This window comes from Pholcus phalangioides, unplaced genomic scaffold, assembly GCF_987345545.1.
Source record: "Pholcus phalangioides strain wild (caught in Gottingen) unplaced genomic scaffold, Ppha-v1.0 ptg000003l_1, whole genome shotgun sequence".
NCBI lineage: Eukaryota > Metazoa > Arthropoda > Arachnida > Araneae > Pholcidae > Pholcus > Pholcus phalangioides.
In genome coordinates, this window is record NW_028301596.1 from 8,056,355 (window position 1) to 8,073,973 (window position 17,619).

Sequence of the window (17,619 nt, forward strand, 5' to 3'; positions counted from 1 at the left end):
CTTTAATTTATTCAGAGCATTCAAGCTTTGCTGCGCCAAATCAGGGGCACAGTTCTTTTTTGTATGCATCATGCTTGTTATTTTTTTGCAAATGCTCTTTAATACTCGTGCTTGTTGCCAGCAGATCCTCATTGGTGCCCGAGTGGCAGAGTGTAAGATGCTCGTTGTCCACTATGAAGGTTACCGTCAAAGTTCATGGGGTCGAATCCGGGCAGGAACGTCAGAAAAAAGTTGTTTACCTACTGAGCCTGGGGCGACCACTGATATAGGGCACCTTCATTTCCCACCCAACTCCACTGGTTGGGAATTGCCATATGGCGATACATTACCGGAGTTGGTGTGAGGTAAAATAGCAGATCCTCATGGGTTGGGGTACAGTTGTACATGATATTTATCACATGCTACATGAGTTGGAAATGATGATATTCTTGATTTGCAGGGTGGTATGTACGTTTTGCAATTGATGGATAACTATTGCGCCAGCTATGCTGCATTGACTATTGGATTAGTGGAAGTTATTGTGATTGGCTGGGTTTATGGTAAGATTATCCACTTATTTAATTTACAAGAAAATATCAAATTGTGATTTATTTTGTTCTAGTTGCAATAATGCATTAAATATGTTGAATTAGTATCGGTTTTTGTTTTGTATTCAGAAGAATCGCAACAATTCTGTTTTTTATAGGTGCTGAAAGATTCCTGGATGATATCAAAGTCATGATGGGTCATTACCCATTTCACTATCAGTATTGGCGTTGGGTTTGGAAAGTTGTTGTACCTGTGATGATTCTGGTAATAATTATTTTATTTATTTAATGGGAATTTTCCTTTTTTTCTTTAATGTTCTCCAAATATATTGTAGAGAATCGTGCTGTAGATACTGGGACTTGGTAAGTTCTGGGACTCGTTCTTTTGTATTTAGTAAGTTTTTTTTTTATCACTCGTGCTCTCTCTGCCCAGCATTACATAAACATATGAGGGTCATATGAAAAAGAACCCAAGTTGTCACGTGACAGAAAATGTTTATGGTAAGTCATAAATTATCTCAAAACCGATGAGATAAAAATGGTCATTAAGTTCACTTTGGTAACATCAAAAAAGACCAAAAAAATTACCATATACAAACACTGACTTTCGGAAAACAGATGGTGTCATTCGATTAGAAATAAAAAAAATATAATGTCTGCTGGGGAACTCTGACTTGAAACCTGGCCTGATGGGGCTTGTCTGCATGAACCTGACGTTTATACCAAACATACTACCATAGCAATGCTAATGCTGTGCCTATTTTGACATGAGTTTACCAGCAATGGTGCATTAATTTCCTTTGAATTGAAGGCAGTTTAATTTTTTCTCTGTCCTAAATATATCTTCACATCAGCCAGCTGTTAAATATCTTCCTATGGATAGCGGAGAGTGACATCATCCTTGGAAAAGCTTTACATTTCCATTCAAACAAAATTACAATAAATATACTTCCTTATCACAAAAAATGAGTAACTTTGCCTGGTTTTAATTTATACAAAAATTGCCACGTTTTTTAAGACAAATAAATTCAACTGGTCGAATGGTCGACGCGTTTCGGCTCTTCAATGGAGTGCCGTCATCAGGACCTCGTGGTCAGAACTCACACGAATGAAGAGTGATGTTTACGTCTGGTCGTCCGAAGAGTTCGCCTTTGTATTTGCTGCGTCCGAGTGGTCTTTGGATGCGAATTGGGGAGCCATCTGTTGTAAAGTGTTGAAAGTTTTTTCACGACTGAGGTTAATAAAGCCTGTCCAAGCTGACGAAATAGGTGGTGTGTTTCTTCCATCATTAACGAGGAAATTCTGGCATGTTCTGATGAAGTATCCCTCGAGAAAATTCAATTCCGAATTGTGTGTTGCTTTTTTAAAAACAAATGCTTTGTCAAAATCAAAATGATGTGAATGTTGCCAACAGTGTTGGGCAATAGCCGAATTATCCGTCCGTCCCTTCTCAACATGCTTTCGGTGTTCGAGAACTCAAATATTTAGATTTCTTCTAGTTTGGCCAATATATCCATTTTCACAATTCTTGCATGGGATGAAGTAGATACCAGATTCTTTGGAGGGTGAGATAGGATCTTTCAGATGGGAAAAGGTGAGTATATTTGTTGGCTGGAATATTGTATGGAAATTGTATTTCCATACAATATTGAATGGAAATTGTATTTCCATACAATATTCCAGCCAACAAATATACTCACCTTTTCCCATCTGAAAGATCCTATCTCACCCTCCAAAGAATCTGGTATCTACTTCATCCCATGCAAGAATTGTGAACATTCGTGTGAGTTCTGACCACGAGGTCCTGATGACGGCTCTCCATTGAAGAGCCGAAACGCGTCGACCATTCGACCAGTTGAATTTATTTGTCTTAAAAACGTGGCAATTTTTGTATAAATATACTTCCATTTGCCTTGTGAAATCAGTAACGAATAAGTGGGCAATTTTGAAAGTACTCTCTCAAAGTTCATTATTTTATTTAACAGATTTTGGACAATTTTAATATTTTAAACTGGAACAGAATTTTCCGATTTGAAAGGATTTTGTAGTTTTTATGACGTAAAACAATTTACGCTATTTAATATATATCATTTCGGGACCTTCATTATTCATGGTCATTAAAAGACTGGAATGTGGTGGTTTTTTTTTTGACTGACTGACTGACATCATTCACAGAAAATTCAATTTTCTGATAATTTATTAATGATTATTTATTATGATTCTGCATATGTGACATCCGGCGGCTACTTGGGAATAGTTTTTGATGCATATTTTTTTCCCTTTTGCATAGTTCATTATCATCTTCACATCTATCGACATGAAACCGACTGAATATGGTGATTACGTGTATCCAGCTTGGGCTAACGCTGTTGGTTGGTGCCTATCACTCATATCCATCAGTGCAATCCCTATTATTGCCATCTACAAGGTCTACAAAGCTAAAGGTCCAATCTGGCAGGTATGCACAGGTATTTTTTTATCAACTAAACCGTTTGTAAATATCAAACTCTTGTCAATGTCAGAATTGTAACATGAGAAGTTGAAGTGTTATCTCAAAGGCTAAATATCATATTGGTTAATTTCAGCGTATTGTCATTCTGTCCAAACCGACTGACCAGTGGGGACCGAAACTACAGATGCACCGTATGGAGACTCACAGTCCAAAACACACAGATTCACAAGTGCCCCTTGCTTTGCCAAATTATGACCCTGATGGATTTGGTGAAAATGACTTCTCCGATGACATGGGACCGAAAGGTGGCAACGGTGATGACAGTTCAGAGTTTGATGGCTTAAGACTGAATCTTCGATTGAGTTCATCAGAAACCGGTGTTTGATCGGAAAAAAAAAACAGGTTGCAAGAAACATTGGGTGTTACTATACTCGCAGCGCCGTGCCCTAATTTCAGTGCACCATAGGGAAGAGAGTTGGGAAAGTTCCTTTTTTTGTGGTTTGCCACAACGATTGAGGTGACAAATGTATAAAATGTACCACTGAATGATGGGTTGTAGGCAAAAATCCAACAGGCGAAGGCTGATCCATTGAAAACCACCTGTTTCTCTTCTTGGTAATCTTACTGAAAAGCTGCAAAACCAATGCATTTTTTTTACACAATCCTTTATCTGAAACGAAAAAATTATGGAAAAAAATACAACCTGTGTATAAATTAAAATTTGTTGTGTAAATTTATTATTTTCCATCAAGAATTTATCTTTGTATAAGAAGAAAGATCCATTCTTATTTGAGTCAAATGAATCCAAATTTTTTTTATCCGAATTAAAAAACAAATTTGCGAAAAGTTTTAATCTGTTAGTTTACGAAGCGATTGTACAGATAATTTCCTTTTCTTTCTTTTTTGCTCATATGTAAATAATGTTATTTAAGGTGTTCTATTTTGAAAAATTTGATATTATGATTGCAAAACATTTTCTGAAACTATTCTGGTTGTTGGAAGTAGCTACATCTAGTCATTCATAAGTGCCACTGATGATTAATCAGAGAAATTTTGTATTATTGCATGTTACTATCATCGGTTTTGTGCCAGATTGAATGCAGAGCGAGTATGCAACCCTATCTATATATTTGAAGGTTTTCTTTCTTTCTTTTTTAGTGTACATTTTGTTTCTGTGTTGTAAACCATTACATAGTAATGTTTCGGTTAAAAAAATTTTTACCAAATCAAATCCACAATCTGTGAAACTTTTAAAAAGAATTTACAGGATATGGATTGCATTTGTGTTTCTGAATGCAAAATAGATTGCGGAGTGAATATGTATTTTTGCAGATGTGTTAGAGGGAAAGATGATATTCTTTTGGTTATTTTTAGCTATGGTGGGATTTAGATTATACTGCCATATTTTTCATTCCTCAATGAGCGTTTACTGATGTACTGTGCTGGAGATCTTTGATCGCCCATTCTCTCACGCTATAGGTTAGTGTGAGGTGAACTCGTCCAAATGTTGACTATTTTAAGAGTATGTGGACCAGGGCATGACAAATCCTGGTCACTGAGGTTCTAACTGGTCAGTCTTCAGCTGATGTGCATGTTAAAGGGCTAAATTGAAAACTTCATTATTAATCTATATAGTCTCGAATTTGTAAGGGTTTTCTGATTGAAACATAGCTTAGTATCTCATAACCTGCTTTTAATGTAGGAGAAAATAAACACTGCATCACATTGGCAGTATGCTGAGGGCAATTTGAGAGTATCTACTGATAATCATAATGGCAGTTTATTGGCATTAGAGCAAACTCATTGGCAACATGACCTTGTAGATGAGAAGCGTCTTTGGATATATCCATCATGTCTCAAATGTTCTCTGCTGTACCCAGCTAACATATACAGTGAAACCTCCCATAATAGTCCTCTCTGAACAAGCCACATTTTCTTGAGACAGAATGCATCCTGTTGGATTGGCATTTAAGGTTAACCTCCCAATAAGGATTTCTTAATAACGCTCACTTTTGGACATATAAGATATGCATCATTTTTCTTTCATTTTCATAAGGAAAATAACCCTCATGATTTTATCCGAAAGAGTTCTTCATTGAACCCTATGAACATAAAAATAAGCATAGGTTCTTTCCTATGTCAGTGGGTTTTCAAAATGTGGTCAGCAGACCCTGGGGTTCTACAAGTAATTATTAACAGATATGCTATAGAAGTGTTTCTGAAAAGAGCAAAGCAGAAATTAGGGTTAAAATACAACCAGTGACTTTGTTCAGGGTGTCCTTTGTTCCCACACTGTGCAACAAGGGGTGCTTAGGTAAGCATTCTGATGAGTTCCAAACAAAAATTTTCAAGTTTTAAAGACAACAGTTATTGGGGGATAATATTGGTATTTCTGCATGAAAATTAGCTCAAATCTGCTGGTACGAAAACATGCAGATTAAAAAAAAATTTAATAACGGCCGAGTACATTTTGTGCAGTCCTTCCTTCAAGTGCAAAACAAAAGCATCAAAAAAGCTGCACTGAAGAACTGAACAGCTTGTTATTTGAATGAGATTAACAATGACAAAAAGTGCCCAACCACAAACTAAAGCCTCATATGCAAAATGCATGCATCTTCAGAACAAAATAAATATCCATGTGCTTTTAAACAGTTCCTTTTAATTAATTATAGTATGGATTATTATATGGATTATTAATAATTTTGATCAATCAAAAGATTCAATTTTGATTTTCCCCTTCAGAAATACTGTATCTCTTAACAGTGATAAACTCCAAATGATGGACATATTTTCTCAGTCCCGTTAGTAGCTGTTGCTGTTGTTGGGAGGTTTCTCTGTGTCTGAAATGACCAACTTCTGTAGCATTCCTGCAATGTCGTTAGGCAATGCTGTTACTTCTAAGCCGGCCTTTCATGCATTTGAATTGTTGCCAACCCCATTATTTCAAATGAATAATCCTGATAGCTATATAAATAATTATCCGAGATCACAGAAATTCTACTTGCAAATCCCATTGAAATCTGGGTATCTTACATGAATGCAATAAAATTTTAGAATTGAGAACTGGAATTTTCTTTTTCAAATATGAGGCGTTTCGAGAGTGATCTGGCAATATAGTGAAGACCAGTGTCATCATAAATGATGCTCAGCAGTGCCTATTCAAGTGCTTTCATTTATAAGATTATGAATAGTTGGGAAATATAAGATTATATAGTTTCAATTAGATCAGTTCTAGCGTACTTAATAATAATGAGTGACTTTATTTCCAACACCAGTCATTAAAAAAAAAAAAGAATCAATCGGCACAAAAAAATTCCCAATGAGAACATTTGTTGTTACAATTATGTTTTACAGTGTTTGTGATGCCATTTAGAAAGTATCAAATACAGGGTTGTATATTTATTACACGTCAAGTAGTATATACAGTTTTACATAGATGGATGGAGAAAGAAAAAAACGTACCCATTGAACTGCTTTGAGCTCAGTGTATATCTTGTTATTAAAAAAAAAATGTATATGTGGTTTCTTTTTTTTTCGATGTTGATTTTCCGTGTTTAGTAAGAATTGTACAGAAGAAGAGTATTGTTGTTTTTATTGCCAGTGTTGTTGACAAGTTGTTTTATTGATTCCATTGTTACTGTGAAAAACCTTCTGAAGATATTTTTGTAGTATTTGAATGGCAGAGGTGTATTTCTTTTCTTTCTTTTCTCATATGGGGGAGTTTTTTCTCTTTCTTTTTCTTTTCTTAAAACAACCTCGCAGAGATATCTTATTATTTTTCATGTGATCATTGTAAATTTCATAGCATTTGTTGTGGGAATGATTTCATCGATGACAAAACAGAGTTAAAGAAAATAATATATATAAATGGTAATGCAATATAGCAGACTCTCACTAATCCGGCATATATCATGTTGATCAGGGCTGGACAGATCTATTGCCCCATACTACAAAGAGAAATGGGCTATATCTCTGGGCAGCAAATTTCTGTAATTGGTAATCAAGAACATTATATTGGAATGGAAGAAGGGCAGCAAAATTTGGACAGCCCCGCTGCTGACAGAGCCATAAATCACCCTCTGACGCTAGCATATGAAATATTGATTCAGGCATGTACTGTTTCAAATCAAGCGTGCAAATTCTTGGGGATTAGTCCAGCCTTGGTTGTGCTGGATTGCTGAAAAGAAGTTCGAAAAAAAGTTTATATTCAAATTGTATACATTTCCCACACACAAAAAAACATGCTTAGAAAATTAAACTTCACTCATAAATACATACAAGAAATAACCTGTCGACTTGTTGCTTTTGTATTGGGGAGACTGTCACACACAATGGGGGGGGGGCAGCATTTCTTGAATACAACGTGCATTCCTCAACAATCACATATTTGGATACACAGCACATTCGTTAGAAATCCCTCGGAGGAATTTTCACGGGGTACATGTACGGTTAAGTAGTAGTGGTAACATGGTCACAGAGAGGTGGGGGAGGCTCATCTGAAAATGAGTGGATTATAGGGAGTCTACTGCATTGTATTTTTCATCCTGAGAGCAAACTAATGAAGAGTGTATAGGCTATTATGGAGAAAGAAGAACACAATGAAAATGTGCTGTAAAAAAATATTACAAGAGATAGCTGGTATTATTATATATCGTAGCATCAAATCACATCAATTATTGCTTTTCAATAGCTAAGGTTGTGTATTTATGATTCATGTTGTAAAAGCATAGATGTATTTCAAGAATCTTTGTAAGAATATACAGTCAAATCCTGTTATAGCTGATCCAGCTTATAATGAATGGAATTTTTTTTTTGTCCTGTTTCGAAAGCTCTGGAGGTCCTCTTCTCTACGCAGTTGACATTTTTCATTGCACACAAAACAATTATTTTGTCCTTTTGCAGAAATAAAAAACAACAACCTAGAGTACAAATTAAATACAGTAGAACTCCAGTTATTTGAATCATTTTGAGGGGGGGGGGGGAAATCAGCAAAATCCACATTTTAAAAGTTTCTTATCTGTGAATGATAAAAAAAAAAGTGCACTAGTGTAGCGTGATAGTGCATACATAGACGAGTCACCAATCTTTGGCACTTTCAAGCTATGTTTACATGTGCAAGGTTGGGGTTTCAATATGGGTGGTTTGGTGAATAAAAATATAACTTGCATGGCAACAGTGTACTAAGTACAAAATTATTTTCGTATTACATACTAAAGAAAAATTTTTTTTTTACTAAGAAATAACCTGTTTTCGTGAATTATCTGGATGGAGGCTGGTCCCATTTGATTCCGATAATTTGAGCTCTACTGTGTTAACTTCCAATTTTTCTACATTAATACAGTGTGCTAAGAAATTCATTTACATTTCCCTGCACTCCATCCATTTTTAGTGCTTCAGTTTTAACCCAACGTTCTTCATCAGTGATTAAAAATTTGTGTACAGTAATAATAAAATTTTAAAAAAACCCTTAGAGAATGTGGGATTTGGCTTTATTTGTCGAAACATAAAAAATTTACTGTTATGAATCTGAAAATAGATCAATTCAAACAGCCTTAACATTTATTATATATATTCTATAATTCTCTAACATCTTTTAGTGCATATGTGCAGTAATCAGGACTTGACAAACAGCTTAATCTTGGGGTGCCTAGCATGGTTTTCATTGAAGAAAAATGGTCGCAAATAATATTTCTTCCCCCCCCCCCCACTCCTGACGTCTCCAGACTCAATGGCTGTTTTCCTTATTAGAAAACATACTGTAATGGGAACCAGAAAATTTTGTGCTATCCTTAGATGCCAATTTAGCAATCACATAGAAATTAAGCTGCCAATACAGATTTTCTAGTAGCCAGTTTTCCACGTTCCCCATAGTGACCTGGCGTCTGAGATCTGTCAAGCCCTGGTAAAAATAATGTGCATCCTGTCTCTTTTATTCTGAGATCTTTGGCGAGTTACGTTCCAGGATTTTTCAGGGAGCCCTTCTGAAATTTTTGTACTAAAAAAAGACAATAGGATTAGTCCTCTACTCTAAGGCTGAAGTCCTATTATTCCCTTCCCTGTATGGGAGCCATGACATAGCCCTCTTATACTGCAGCAAGCGCCTCTCCTACCCAGGAGTTTCAATGGGGCTCCACTATAGTGAAGTAATAGTGTGTGGAAAAACAAAAGCATGGTCTCGGGGGGGGGGGGGGGGCCGAACTGGTGTGTCAACTCCACCTTTGATGGGAATATCCTACCATTAGAAATTATGTCACTTTCCGCTGTTCCTATAAAGTATGCAAGACTGGATACCAAGCAGAGATGAAGTTTTGAAAGAAAACTAAGCTTCTGCGAGAGAACAGCAGAGAGCAACATGTCATCATCTAGTGGGCTGCTGTCCTTAAGAGCTATTAGCCGAGTTAAGAGACTGCCCATGCACGGTCCCATTCAGGGAATGTATCTTTACTTCAGAACCATACGATCGTTTGTCCATTTTTGGATTAAATTCTCAATTTTGTGATATTGCTGCATTCTTGTAGTTCTCGTTCTGTAGTTTAGGGCCCATAGTATTGTATTTTAGCTAAAATAATTTGTAAAATTGAAAAATTATTTTAACTAAAATACAATGTCATCGCCCTAAACTACAGAATGAGAACTACAAGAATACAGTAATGTCTCAAAATTGACAAAAATGAAGATATGACAGTATGGTTCTGAGGTACAGATATGAGAAAAGAAAATGCCAGTCCTCTATAGCTAAATGGTAAAGCACTCGCCCAGTACACGAAGGGTTGGTGGTTTGATTCCCAGCAGAGACTTGAGCTTTTGAAAATTTTCTTTCTGAACTTCATCTTCGCTTGGTATACAGTCTTTCATACTTTGCATAACGAATGTGGGGAAAAAAAACAGACACAAAAATTGACCGGTACATAAGAAGAGTAGAGAGCTTTCGGTTAAAGAGGCGGGAGGTGGTAAAACCTGCTCTGAAGCGGATACCTATGATCACATACAGGATTTAAAGCCTTGTGGAATGTTAATTGAAAATAGCTTAATGCAAAAGAATTCATATAAGAAATGTTAATTTTAAGGAGTGTTACACATAATGATCTACATGCATTGCTACCGTTTCATATAATTCCCCCTTTTTATTTTGATGTATTTTTTATCGATATACGTATGTATAAAATATATTTACCACTGGCTGGGTTTCTTTAAGGCTTTTTTTTTTGTTTTTTTTCTCCTTTCGTAACCAGGTGCTCTACGCGTGTGTTTTACCAACGATTGTGTAAAAAAAAACGATTGCTGTTGTATGTTGTTGATCATGTGAGCTGCAGTGTTCCGAGTGAGAATTATTACATGTATGATAGATGTCGTAACTAGTATATCATACCTACATATTGCGTCGAAAATTTTTCAGATTATATCTTTTCTTTATTCAATGTCGAAGTACTTATCGATTTTTTTTTTTTTTCGCCATCATAAATTAGTTTTATTATTTCTGAAATTTCCACCTACTCGGAAATTGGCATGCCCATGTTGGTGATATTTTATATAAATTAGCTTTTGCCATTAACGATATTTGACACTCAAATTGTAACATATCATTTTTTTCTATAATTAATCTTTAATGAACGAACGTATAGAATAGCCAGCGAGATTTTTGATGATGCTCGCAAGTTTTTTCCACATATTGGTGAAAATTAGAGTTGACGTTAGTCATTGGAAATACAATGATTGTTCCATTATTTTTCACGTCGCTGTGGAGTTTGTATGCTGTATATTTAGTTTTGGATTGGTCAGTAGGTACTTAATTTTGAAACGGCCCTTCGAGTGAGTTTTAAATATTGATATTTGTAATTTGTTTTTTTTTTAGAAGATGCTATTATTATTATATACAGAAAAAAAATTCTTCAACTCAGGAAATACTGCAGCGAAACAAATTACATATAATAAGATATCCAACTGGCTTCTTATGTGTTTTTCGCTGGGGTAAAAAAAAAGCACTTATTACCAGTGTTTTGGTACTGTTTTATAAGTATGTGTAGTTTAAAAACGAAAGGCGAAAATAAATTAGTGTGAAATTCGTAAGTTGTTCTTTCAATGATGTATCTTTTCATTTGTTTTTAATTCTGGGCAGTATTATGTTGCTGTCTGACATCTAGAGCAGTGTTGGGAACAACCTGGGAACAGATGTCGCCCCCACTTATGGAGCCTTGGGCTATTCTTAAAGGGCCCACGAGTGAAAACCAAGCAAAAGGGGGAACAATCATAGAAGGTTTGATGGAATTGCACCAGGGTTGTTTGGTTTAAACCACGTTGGTTTAAACCATGGTTTAAACCTTGGTTTTAACCAAGTGGTTTTTTTAAAAAAACCAGTTTGGTTTTTTTCAAAAAATCAAATAAAAGTTGCCTAAATATAATTTTTTTCCTTTAAAAATATCATATTGGTTCATTATTAGCCAAAATGTTTAATTTTTACCACATTTTATATCCTTGGGGTACATTCTGATGGTATATCTTTAAATGACATAAGATTTTATAAGCGGTTTTTTTCAAAAAGTCTCATAAAAGTGGCCAGAATATATATATATATTTTTCATATGAAGTATGTTAGTTATTTAAAGTTATATACAAAAGCCAAAATTTCTCATTCTTACAACATTTTCTACCCTTTGGCTACATTCTGATGCTCTATCTTTAGCAAATTCATGAATAAGGATTGCATCACACATCTAAATGTAGTGGTGTATTATCTCACAGGGTTTCTTTTTCCCTTCACAAAGAAGCAGCAACAGTAGTGACACCATCATGCTAGGGGCAGGTGGTCCTATAAACCAATAAAGACACCAACTGTCCTTAAAGGACAAAGACCAGTGTACTAGTAGTTACATTACCTCACATACATTTTCATTTTCTTTCCCATAAGAAGTAGCACGTCTCCTACCGTATATCTCCCAGTCTTAATATTCAATAGTAGTTTTTTTTTATACTTTCATACTGTTAAGCCCAGTTAAACAGGATTCTACTGAATAATAATAACAGATTTATGAAAAATAATCAGCTATATACAGGGTGATTATAATTTGAAGTTTTGATTCCATAACTATTCAATAAGAACTACTGGTCAGAATGACTTGAAAATTTGCATGAATATTCCTGAAGCAATGGAAGTTTCTTTCGCAAAAGGAAAAAAAAATAAATGCAAGTAGTGCAAAATGTGCAGGTAGATGATGCTGTACTTGGCCAGCAGTATAATCTATTTTGTGCAACCACATCGTTTTGGCACTTCCACAGCATCAGTGTGTGGATAGAACTTCTATCAAGATGCACATTGCAATACCAGCAAAGCAGCTGCTGAAAACCCATTTTGGCAGGATGCACCTTAACCCTTTTAACTTCTGGCTGTGGGGGGTACCTCAAAATGTCATAAACAGTGGTCAGATTGCAAAATTTGGTGAATATTAACATGGGGGCGCGTTTGGTTTAATGAAGCTGAATTGCAAGCACATCCACATCATGACCATGGCATACTCCGATTCTGTTGTTGAACAACAATTTTTGTGCTTTCAACCTCAGGTTGGACAACATATTTAACATTTCTTAAGTAAGTTGTAGTTATTTGTTCAATTACTTCGTTTTTTGTGATGTTTCCATGAATTATGAAATCGTGCACTGCTATAATTAAGTTAACATTTTGCCATGGCTGGTTATCATTTCCATTCTACTAGCAAATTTCCCGTGTTGGATGATGTCATTAATTTTACATTTTTAAGTATTTTTCCCCCCTTTACTTAATAAAATTCCATTTCTTCAAGAATATTCATGTTAATTTTCAAGTCATTTTGACAATCGTTCTTTTTTTACAGTGTTTTGAAATCAGAACCTTAGTTATAATCATCCTATATATCGTAAATCATTGCTAATTAATCTGCATTATTTATGCTTCATTAAATACATTATATTCACTTAATTTTTATTACTTTTTTCAAAATAGCTTCCTAATTAAGTATACTGAAAGTAACTGGAGAAAAACCTTTATATACTATATGATTAATAATAACATTGAAAGAATTTTCAATTACACAGTAATCCATTGAGTTGAGCAAAAAATAATTAAATGGCAAAAGTTGGTTTTTGTTAAAATGTAATAAATATTTATTGATTAATTAGCATGGGAATAGTGTTAATTACATTAATAACCATTTCATTTTAGTTAATTATTAGAAGTTTGAATGATTTTTCAGAAATTTCATTGTTTTTAATGTTAATACTATTTAAAACAAAAAAACCGGTTTAAACCAAAAAAACCTGGTTTAAACCAAAAAAACCCGGTTTTTTGGTTTTTTTCAAAAAAACCGGTTTTTTTACCAACCCTGAATTGCACACAGGGTTGGGTTTTTAATGCTAAAAACCGATTTTGGACAATACAAGCATCAAAAACCTAAATGAACGCTCTTTTTATCACAATAGGTATATAACATGATGAGAAACGTGCTTTATTGTATATTACGTTTCATTTAAAAATAATACTAATTTGTTAAAAGAATTAAAACAGAATATTCATTATATAATCTGAAATTTTGAATTTTTGTACAAAGAGTCTAGAAAGTGGTCCATTTTATCTAAAATACTCAACCTGTGTTAAATTTGTTAAGTCAAATGAAGCCGTTTATTCAAAGTATGTGCGATAGGGATTAGGTTTTTGACCTCAAATACTAATTCAGTGCTGCAGTGACGAATTTGCAGCATGAGGATCCAGATTCGAACCCCACCGATGCCACAGTGGTGGTTGGCTGTCTGTGGTTCCCAACTTCAAGGCGCGAATATCTCCCCGTTAAAAAAAAGTTTCACAGAATACAGGCCTGCAACATTAGAAATATCCACTCATTACACTTCCCATGCAACGTTCGTCTTGCATTTCCTGGTTCTTTATTAATTTATCCCCAGTGATCATTGAATGGATGACAATAATGAATGGAACAAGACTTTAGTTAAATTATAAACATTTATTCTATTAATAATTAGTACAACACTTTTACAAGTTATCTTCTCAGTTAACCTTTTCTCTCAAACGTTACAATGAGACAATAAAATAGAACGCTCTCACCGCTATGTCCAGGTATTCGCATATTAGTTCACATCATCCACATCACACTCCAAGATGTCTCAATCAGTCTCAGTGGTCTTCTATACACCATGGTAGGAGAAACCCGGATACCAGGTTGGATGGGTTTGTGTCTTGAAATATCCGTTGAAACTATAGGTCAGCCATTGCGTAGTAAACTGGAGGCGGATGTCCAAGGGTAGCCGGTCTGGCCACTAATCAATCCACAGCCAACGGGATCATAACGACGTTTGATTATCACATGAGATCAAGCGATGAGACGGGTGAGATGCCAAGGGCACACCTTCCTAAATTTAACACATTGCTACAACCGAGAGACGATCTGGCTCACACCTCAACAGGGCGTGACACCTTAGTAACGAAGACTGGAAATTAGTCGGAAGAAGTAGTTGTCGTGCACATCTCTATCTGGTTTTTATACAGGAGCATTCCCACAATGCTTCATGGCAGAACCAATCACAAGATCGAAGGTGCTGTATTGAGCTTGCATCTGATTTACATAACTTCATGAAAGAAAAGGAAATATTGTACAAATATATCACAGAATCTGGCAACCAAAATAAAGACGGCGGACACATGATCCTGCCGATCGATCCAGGAAACAAAAGGTAAAATAAATTAAAATCTATTAAAAATGACTAGAATAAGGACCATTTCCACTGGGGCCTAAATGGTAATGTTACACCCACAAATTGAAGTATAGATGGCATCACTGAAAAATCAGACAACACTAGATACGCACTGAGACTGTTACGGACACACACTTTGTTTCAGATTCCGCTACGAAGCTGGGCTGGCAGAGGTCTTGGCAACGGGATAAGTCCAGTGGCAGAGTCCTGGCGTTAAGGCAGTCAAAAACTTACTGTCGATGTTGTCAAATAGTTTTTTTTTTAACTAGATAAATATGTTGAATAACAAAACACATACTTTTATGTAGATTAAAGTGTATTTTGAATAGTGTAAAATATTTCTATTTTGATATTTTAAACTTTCTGATCTGCACAAAGTTTTATTCCATATGAAAATTCTCGCGCAGCATCTGCTAAACTCATTTTATTCTCGCCTAAAAATTTCTTAGCTCAGGTTGTATAAATCCAGAGTTTTATAAAGAGTATTTTATCGAAGTAGAGCTGGCAGGATTTGATATCCAAAGCATTAAATTTTATTCTTCTTTAAAAATAGGCGATTAAAAAAAATTAAATTTATGGCATAAGTGCTGAAATAAGCGAAATTTTTGTTTTTTAAATTAAGTGTGGAATCTCATGTATTCAGGGTAGGGCCGTCTTAAGAACACCATGGGCCCCCGGGCCAAGTGGTTTTTCTGAGGACCTACCAGGTAAATTACAGAAAATTTCAACCAAATCTCATTTTTGTGAGGTGCCCAGGTAGGCCCATGCGTTAAGACGGCACTGATTCAGGGCTCCCATGGTCCTACTTTTCCTACTTTTTTTTACCAAGTCCTATCAACAAGATTTGTCTAATTCATTTTAATAGAGGAGGGAATCATCGATATAATGCCGAATAATACAAATGTAGTAGATTGCAATTAATGATTCTGCGAAAGTAGAAATTGTATCGTTTTCAGGTTCCTTGGAGGGGGTTGTATGTGGACCATTTGGTTTATTAATTTTTCTTTTGCTTAGTTTGAGGTAGAGTAGTCATTAAAAACTTTTGCGTGGTTGAAAAATAATAATTTTGTATGACTCTGATGATACCCAATAGCACCTAATGTCGTCCGCATTTTTAGGGCATGCAGAGGCATAAACAATATTTACAACACTCAGCGAAGACCTAGAAATGAAAGGGCTTCATTTGTCAAAAACGATTACACTGAACACTAAAATTTAAACAAATCCTTTTAAAAAAGGAATGGGCAACGCAGTAAAACCATCTGGTCCACCTTGAGTTATTTATATCGGTCCTTGTGTAATTCACACATTTTGCACTGTGTTTTTGGAAGTGGTCTCTCGAAAGAGCGTCATTCTTAAAAAAACTTGCATGTCTTTATAATTTGCTGTGTGCATTGTCGATGAGAGTTGTCTGTCGACTGGACTGTGGGAGATTCCAAAAAAATAATAATAATGTAATATATATTGTGAGGAGAGAGAAAAGAATTATCTGTAGTTGCTAGTACACTGTTTTGGAAAAAATTGTTTTTGTAGCTGTCATTTCGGTCATTTTGCTTTGGCTCGAGTCAATCTTACAAGATACAAATTTTTTTTAGGAATTTTTTTTTATTATGCTGTGATCATGTCTAAGGGGGGAATACACGCCCCCATGCAGGGTTTAAGCTGGATAAAAAATTCCTTTCGCAAAAAAGGGTGGAAAAGCTTTAGCAAAATGCTGCAATGCTAACAAGGGAGGGGTTCCCCCTCCCTGCGAAATGTGAAAAAAGGGAAAAATATGGCCAAATCTATTGTTCTATCACTTTGGTCCCCCCCCCCCAAACGAAATTTCTGGCTACGCCCCTGAATGCTAATGTAATGATTGATGGCTGGTCGTCTACTCGTTGTGTACCTCCTGTACGCATTTTCGCAAAAGTTGTTGCTACTTTTTTTGCGTTCTATGGTTTTCTTTCATATTTTGCAAAAAATGCGACCGTAGCTCAAACCCTGCCCCCCATACTATTTTTCTAATTTTTTGAGTGGGAGCCTATGAACTGACACCAATGTCATCGAAATATCCTGATTTGGGAAAAAAAATCAAGTGCTTTTTCATGTAAGAAAAATATTTTTTGCAATTAATAAAACCAATGTTTTCCTAATCGGAAGCAATTGCATTATAAATGGTAGTAAATATACCATATCATAGTCAGACGTCGTCGTTCTTACTTTTGCACTGAGAATTAAGTTACGGAAGTTTCTCAAGCATCATGTATACATACCAGCACTGCCAAACTAAAGGATATTTTAGTCCTACAATTTAGTGTTTTGATTGCTAACTATATTCTAATGTTATACATAATAAGAATTTCGTTTTTAAGTATCAGTGTGTGTTGGAATTATTATCTAGATAATAATAACAGAAATCAACATTACGTATATGGCGTGAAAGGAGTTTTTAAGCAATTATCTACAGTAAAACCTCTTCTAACAGCCACCTCCAAACAACAGCCACTTTTTGTTGGAACCAAACATATACTTAACATTGCAGATAACCTCCAAACAACTGCCACTTTGTAAAAAAATATGCATATTGCTACGAGAAAAATAATTTTCGAGGGAGTTTTCTCCTTATGGTGTGCTTTCTTTTCCTGGGTATAAATGCTGGGTGGGTACATAGAAGGCAGTGGAGAGGGAAAAAGAGGCGCTCAAGTGATCTAAAGTTGTGTCGTGGACCACTTAAGTGATCTTTAAATGCATTATGGGTCAGTTGAGTGATGAGCGCCCCAGCTCACTCAAGTGATCTGTAAATGTACTGCAGGTCACATGCGATCTGAGAATGTGCCACATAGAATACATACAAAATTAAGTTTGAGATCTACCTCATCAGATGACTCTTAGGGTCATATTTAGCTTGCCCGCCATGGGTTGAGC

At 35.4% G+C, this 17,619-nt stretch overlaps 1 protein-coding gene across 2 annotated transcripts in view; it reads left to right on the plus strand.

Annotated features, from left to right (window-relative positions):
- Positions 1 to 6,480, plus strand: part of LOC149087991 (sodium-dependent proline transporter-like) — a 118,775-nt gene extending 112,295 nt beyond the window's left edge. The window contains exons 13-16 of one of the 2 annotated variants that reach the window (XM_089243456.1): positions 440 to 539; positions 686 to 792; positions 2,818 to 2,985; positions 3,113 to 6,259. In XM_089243456.1, coding sequence (XP_089099582.1) covers positions 440 to 539; positions 686 to 792; positions 2,818 to 2,985; positions 3,113 to 3,364 — 627 coding nt within the window. In that variant the 3' untranslated portion in view covers positions 3,365 to 6,259. Of the gene's footprint in view, positions 1 to 439; positions 540 to 685; positions 793 to 2,817; positions 2,986 to 3,112 lie in introns of both variants that reach the window. The other variant, XM_089243448.1, reaches the window with a different exon arrangement.
- Positions 6,481 to 17,619: the final 11,139 nt, after the last annotated feature.